Below are 7,004 nucleotides of genomic sequence, written 5' to 3'. Positions count from 1 at the left end.
GTCTGATTGGAGTGTAATCACCAAGTCTAAACAGCAGGAGCTGAGGACTCTGTCTTGGCCCCAGTGTTGATAAAAATGGGTGTTTAGTTTAGGTGCATGGGAAGAGGGAGACAATTCTGATATCTAGTCAATACCCTCTCTCACTTTATTAATGTGGAAATGACGTAGCTGTGTGTTGTGATTATAAAAATTCATGAAAATATAAAAATGTTACAATTATGAGACTCTGAGGAATGTAGCTAATGTAACATTTAAAGTTATTTATGAAATGAGAAACTGACCCTTACAAATGTATCTCATACAAACTTGGTTTATTTTTGAAGCATTTCTCACTAGTTAGGCTATAGAACACTTACAATAAATCAATTGCCATCCAGAGAGAGGGAAGTCCTCCCAGGTAAGGCTTTACTTTTGTAAAAAGTCAAACACTTGATTTCAGTAAGAAAAATAATGTACACAGAAGAGGTAACAGTGTCCAATCATGGAGGTCAGCCGCCATATCTTTTCTTGAGTTCTTCAACAGAATTCTCCTTCAATTCTGATTTTCCTAAATGACTGAATAATGCATTTGTGACTAAAAAAGAAATAAAAAAGATTATATGTTACCCTCATTTTAAAACACTATGAAAAACATAAATACAAGAGATTAATCTGATCCAGCAAATAAAATGTTTACCAGCTTTTACCAATAATTACCATTTCTTATAAATTCTTGTTTGTGTGCTTATGGGTGTTTGTTTGTTTGTTGAGACAGGGCTTCTCTGTGTAGCCCTGGCTGTCCTAGACCTTGTTCTGTAGACCAGACTGGCCTCAAACCCAGGTCAACCTGCCTCTGCCTCTGGAGTGCTAGAATTAAAGGTGTGTGCCACCATGTCCAACTGGTTTGTATACTCAGAGAGTAATCCAAGCAGTCAGACTTTCCAGACCATTGAGCTACCAGCAAACTTTCCCTCCATCCTCAGTTAACACTCAACATGCTGAACTGGAATGAGCCATCACTGTCAATGTTGGTGAAACAGTCACCACAGCTCACACCCTGAGAGGACACTCATCTGCCGTGCACACAGTGCAGAAGGCAGGGCTCCTGCTCTAGAGCTTTCATTCCCTCTGAGAAAAGAGACGTGTATTCATGAAAGTGCCACAACTATTTATCAGAAAGGAAACAGAAGCAGGGTGAGAGAGGAGGGGCCATGGGAGGTAGGCAGGCTGCTGTTCGTTCTGTTTTTAAAAGGGTCTTCCCTGTTAGTCTAGGCTGGCCTCAAACTCAAAACGCTGCCTCAGGCTCCAGAGGGCTGAGACCACAGTGCATGTACCCTCACACCCACTGACTGAGAACCTTCTGTGTCACGCATGGCCACAACACGGACCTAAGAGGAGCTCAGGTGCTTGGTGTAGGAGCACCTTAGGAAAGGCATACTTAAGTTTTTGCTAAGTTTTTCAAGACAGGGTTTGTCTGTGTAGCCCTCACTGTCCTGGAACTTGCTCTGTAGACCAGACCGCCCTTGAATTCAGAGAGATCTGCCTTGGCCTCCCAGGTTCTGGGATTAAAAGCCTGTACTACCGTGCCCAGCTTTTGCTAATCTGTAAAGGTAAAGAAATAGGCATTTTAGCTATGCATGTGGCACATGGCTAGCATCTTAGCACTTGGCACTCAGGAAGACTGCTCTAAGTTAGCAAGTTCTAGGCCAGCCAGAGCTACACAGTAAGACCATGTCCTAGAAAAACAAAAACAAGGCCTGGAGAGATGCTCACAGGTTAAAGTGCAGAGTGCACACACACAGGCCCACAACTGCCATAACTCTAGCTCTAGCCTCCCTAGCATCATGTGCACACATGGTGCACACACATATAACATTTTTTTAAAAAATTAAAGAAATCTTGCAAAATAATAATTGGCATACTTATAACTGAATGACTTATGCTTGGCCTAGAAAGAGAAATAGACCTCTGGAGTGGTTTAACTATGCTTGGCCCAGGAAGTGGCACAATTAGGAGGTGTGGTCTTGTTGAAGAAAGTGTGTCACTGTGGGGGTAGGCAAGGGGACCCTGCTCCTAACCACATGGGAGCCAGTCTTCTCTTTTAGTGCCTTTGGATCAAGATGTAGACCTCTCTCAGCTCCTACTCCTGCACCATGTCTGCCTGGATACTGCTTTGATGACAATGGACTCTGAACCTGTAAGCCAGTCCCAATTAAATGTTTGCCTTTATAAGAGTTGATTTGGTCATGACGTCTCTTCACAGCAATGAGACCCTAACTAAAACAACCCAAAATTCTGAATAACTGAAGCTTTTACCAAGTTTGATTTTTATGCCAGATTGTAGTATATGTAAGGAAGATTTCAGGGCCATCATCTGTACTCTTGACCCCAACCCTGGAGCCCAGGTGCACTGCCCTGGTGATGTTCCAATGCTGCTGCTGTGACCATGCAGAGCCTCCAGCATGTGCTGATCTCTGGAAGCTCCTGTGCCCCGCCCCCTTGTCTAACTGACTTCTGCACTTTAGAATTCTGCTTTAAAAGACTCAAGGACAGCCTCTCAGAAGGGATCACATACGCCCTGCTCTGTGGCAGGACCCTTTGCTTGCTCTACAACGGCAGAATCTAACCTCTGTACCACTGACTACACTCCGAGAACCATAACCCCATGTCTTGGCTGCCTCCTGTGTTGGGAGGATAAAGACAGCGCCTACACTTGAAATACAGCCAAGAACTACAACCCATTCTAACCTCACAGACAGTTTACCTGAACTGTACATAATTTGTGTTTGGCTGTATGTATCCTGTGCATGGTAAGACAGATCCTTGCGGGAGGATGAGGGCAGAGCTGGGAAAGCCTGCTCTCAGAACTTACGCTTTCTCTCCGGTCCTGACATAAACATCACTGCCATGTCAAACCTTCTCAGTTGAGAAAGTCTTTCTAAGACTTCAAAGATGAGCGCTGGCTTTTCCCTCCTGAAACAGCACAAATGTAAACAAAGTGATCAGGCACAAACAGCGATTTGTTTGTTTGTTTTCTTTTTTAGTAACAACAAAGACTTCACAGAAGACAGGCCAGGATCTCCCGCCCTGTCCCACTGTCCTCTCCACACATCCTCTAAGTTTTCCCCTCGTCAGCCCTTCCCACATCCATGCTTCTGTCATGGAAACAGTGAACCTTACAAGGAAGCTGATGCTGCCATGTACAAAATATTACAATCAAAGAATTACATTTCTAAATCATTAGACATAACATTGCATGTAAGAATACAATTAAAAATTCAACTCACTCGATGTAAAAGTCATGTAAGATTTTAATGATTTGATTGAATACATCTGGATCTAGGTTTTTCTGAAACAACTTCGGATACAAAGATGGTTCAATTTTCTTGGGGAAAAAAGAGAAAGTTGAATTTGACAACATACATATTACATGTGTTATATAAAAAATGCTCAAATAAAATATTATGAATAATTAATAAACACTAATATTTAATGAGATAGTGAGGTTTTACTTAGACACGAGTCTGAAAGAAAGATGGAAGGGACAGGGGCCTAAGATAGCTCTGGCTCTTACCTGGAGCAAGGAAGGCCTAGAGCTGGAGTGTGTCCGGTTTAGGGCTCAGGTTCAATTCCCAACACCCCCATAACAGCAACCCTATGTCCAGCTCCAGAGGGTCCAATACATTCATACCTATACACATACGTGCAAACACACAAACACACACACACATACATATGTACACAATTTAAACAGAAGAGATGGGCCCTCATGAGAGAGCTGCAACCTACAACTACAGAGATAAAAGCAGGCTTGCCTGAGGTGTCACTTGAAGTGACTGGGTTACGGAAGTGTAAGGCAATGTTACTGCACTTGAGAAAGACTAAATTCATCTATCACTGCTACATTCACATGATCACTTTCAGGAAACAAACGCCCGACACCGTTGGCTGCCTGGCACACAGATCAAACACTAAAGCTAAAGCTCAGGCTGCAGAATATGAGGTTAGACTTGAAGTCATTTTAGACCCTGGAATTTCATACACAGCTCACTTCCCAAAAAGAAAATCAGGTCTCCCGGTCTGTCCAGGACAATGCACCCCAGCAGGGGAGAGGCATTTTATGGTACACAAAAGGCAGATGTGGCATTGCTGAACCAACCAGAAACTACTCTCTGACCTACATCCTGGAGCACTGCCCCCCCCTCGCCCTACACACACCCCACTCACCTTTACATACTGATACAGCATCTCTGGGGAACTTCTCAACTGTCTGAAATCAGACTCAAGCTGGAAGGAGTTGGCAGGAAGTGGAGGCAGAACCGCAGTGGCCGACTGACCCGGCGTCTGCTCTACCCTCACAGAAGCCTTCTCGCTCACAGACTGACACACAGCCTGCTTCATGTCCGCCTGTGCACTGGAATATGTCAGAGCGTTAGCCAACCAGCGAGAGAATGAGCAGCCAAAACCGATAAAAGTAATGGGTAACATCAGACTTCATTAGTACTGTGTTTGCCATCTGCTTTCTGACAGTGTCAAATTCATTCAACTTGCGTGTGCGTGTGCGTGTGTGTGTGTGCGCACATGTGTGTGCTTCCCTCTATGAAGCAGCAGCAGTCACCTGCTGGGTAATGAACTGGCCCACTCTTTGAGAGACTGATCCCTATCTAGAATAACTCGGCCTTTCAGAAATCTGAGTTATCACAGCTTCAAGATAGTTTAAGAAGAAATACTTCATTTTATTTGGCACTTCTGAATAATTCATACAATATCTTAAATGAACTTCTACCATAGTCCAATGTTTAAAATACAGATTGTGTGTGTTTACTGAGTGTCAATGTAAGACTAACCAGAAGCACAAACAAGCCCAGTGGGTCTGCACCTGCTCCCAGTCACCAGTAAGGAAGCTGTGTGGACTATATATTGTTATTGTTACTATTAGTAATAATAATTGATAATTCTGAGTTAGAATACAACTGGGCATAGTCCACTGAAGGCTGTCCACAGACACATCAGGACACCCACTCACACCACCGCCCTTCCCTGCATTCCTGGCTAAGCCCCTCCTCCCTCCTCTTTGTTCTTGGCTCTCGGTTCTAACCTATACTTAAAGAGTGTCCCACAGTCTTCAGTACTGGTGGGTATAATAATGGTGACATTTAAATTCATTTCTTATGATGATGCTTCCATCAGCTTCTCTCTCAACAGTAAAGCAGATGCATACTAAAACTCTAGAAAAGGAAATGAGCAAAATCAATCTGGTCAAGAATCAGAACACGTTGCTCATCTCTAAAGTGGCTGTAAACGCCCTCCGGTAAAGGAGTGAGGATGTTGTTCCTTAAGCGCTCTAGCCGTGCAGATGGAGGCGCTCACCACACCGCTGTCAGAGTTACCATCGGTACAGAGGCAGAAACAGGAACTACTCACTGTGGGGCTGGAGTGTCACTGAGTGTTTCTATTTTCAACACTTTAGCTCTTGGAGTATCCCCTGCGGGCAAAGAGGCCCCCTGGCTTGAATTCTTCTTGATTCCAGTGCCCACAGCCGCTGTTGCTCCATCAGTCTTGGGGACAGCGGCAGAACCATCTGGTGCCTCAATGGTCTCTATCAAATTGCCAGTATCTTCAATAAAAACCTTCTTGAGTACTTTCTAAAACAATTAAAATTGATTACTTAAATCAATATATTAAAAGTTGTCCCATTTTAAGGTCACAAATTTAAAAAGACTGCTAAATTCTTACAGCTAATATTCCCAGTTAAAAGTAAATTCGATTTGTCAGCCAGACAGACTTCGGAACATATAATAAAACAATAAAAAGCCATTTGCCTACCCAGGCACCTGAAAATGGGAATCAAGGTATACGTACAGTAACAGTTACAAAGGTGAAAGGTCAACTGCCAAGAGCAGGAAGGACAGACAGGCAGTCCACGAAGTCCATGCTGGGAAGGGGGAAGGACAGGACCCTCCTGACAGTGAGCGGTTCTGTGGGCTGAGGAAGTACAGCAAGGGAAGACAGGGGCAGCGCTGCATGAGAGTCCGATGTGAAACTCTAAGCACACTCTCCAGGTGTGCAACAGCTGGATAAATCCAGTCCAGGCTACAGATCTGCCCAATCACACTCACGGAGTTGGCTATCTGGAGTGGTTTTCCAGCTTAATAAACAACATTCCCTAGCAGGTAAGCACCAGTCAGTCAGTCTCTCTCTTGCTGCTGTACTGTGTCTCCAGGCCAGCTTCTGCCAGGGTGCAGGGACTACACACAGGCACCACCAAATCCTGCTCTACCTGGGCTCCAGGGACTAAACTCAAGAAGCCTGCATAGCTGGTGCGTTTGCCGCCAAGTCCCTGGCCAACTGTCCATTTCTATTTGCATTACTTTAATCTCTTACTATGTTTACTTCTTAGGAGGGGTCAGGGGGAGGTCTGAGACAACTTACAAATCAGTTCTTGCCTCCCACTGTGTAGATCCCAGAGATGGAACTCAGAGGCAGCTTGGTAAGAAGCACCTTTACTGGGGAAGCCATCTCACTGACCCCCACTTTAATATTTAACTGTTTTTAACTTTTGCCTCTCTTAGTATTTATACTTCTGTACTATGTCAACTGTACTGTGTGTCTCACTGGAAGGGCATTTCTGTCTGTCCTTCCTTTCTCTAAAGCTAATACACACTGTTTTCTCTACTGCCCATCTTCCAACACTCTGTTTCATTCTTTACCCTCTTTTCTGCTTTCCATCTCCCTCCTTCACTACTAAATGCTGATACTCTTAACTCTGAAACAAAAATGCTATAGCTACATTTTCCCCAACCAATACCCTAGTGGCCTTCCTAACCCAAAGCATGGTGATGCCGCGCACCTTCTCTTGCTGTCAGCAGTTGGGGAAAACTAAAATCCAAATGCCACACAGACATAGTAAAACTAAACACCCAAACCACGGGAACATGCCACTATGCCCTGCACCCGGCAGGCTGACGCCCTCTCAATAAGGAGAACAAAGATAATGAGACGCCAGAAATGCCAGGAAAAAAAAA

At 44.3% G+C, this 7,004-nt stretch overlaps 1 protein-coding gene across 4 annotated transcripts in view; it reads right to left on the bottom strand.

Moving 5' to 3' along the window:
* Nucleotides 1–316: 316 nt before the first annotated feature.
* RPAP3 (RNA polymerase II associated protein 3) overlaps nucleotides 317–7,004 on the bottom strand; it is a 31,260-nt gene continuing 24,572 nt past the window's right edge. For all 4 annotated transcript variants that reach the window (XM_080938829.1, XM_080938830.1, XM_080938831.1 and 1 more), the window contains exons 13-17: nucleotides 5,404–5,624; nucleotides 4,207–4,393; nucleotides 3,267–3,364; nucleotides 2,852–2,952; nucleotides 317–574 (exon numbers count right to left, since the gene is read on the bottom strand). In XM_080938829.1, the coding sequence (XP_080794955.1) occupies nucleotides 489–574; nucleotides 2,852–2,952; nucleotides 3,267–3,364; nucleotides 4,207–4,393; nucleotides 5,404–5,624 (693 nt within the window). In that variant the 3' untranslated portion in view covers nucleotides 317–488. The remainder of the gene's footprint in view (nucleotides 575–2,851; nucleotides 2,953–3,266; nucleotides 3,365–4,206; nucleotides 4,394–5,403; nucleotides 5,625–7,004) is intronic.

The sequence above is a fragment of the Micromys minutus genome (genome assembly GCF_963924665.1).
Source record: "Micromys minutus genome assembly, chromosome: 27".
NCBI classification, from domain to species: domain Eukaryota; kingdom Metazoa; phylum Chordata; class Mammalia; order Rodentia; family Muridae; genus Micromys; species Micromys minutus.
This window is presented reverse-complemented; position numbering and strand designations above follow the sequence as displayed.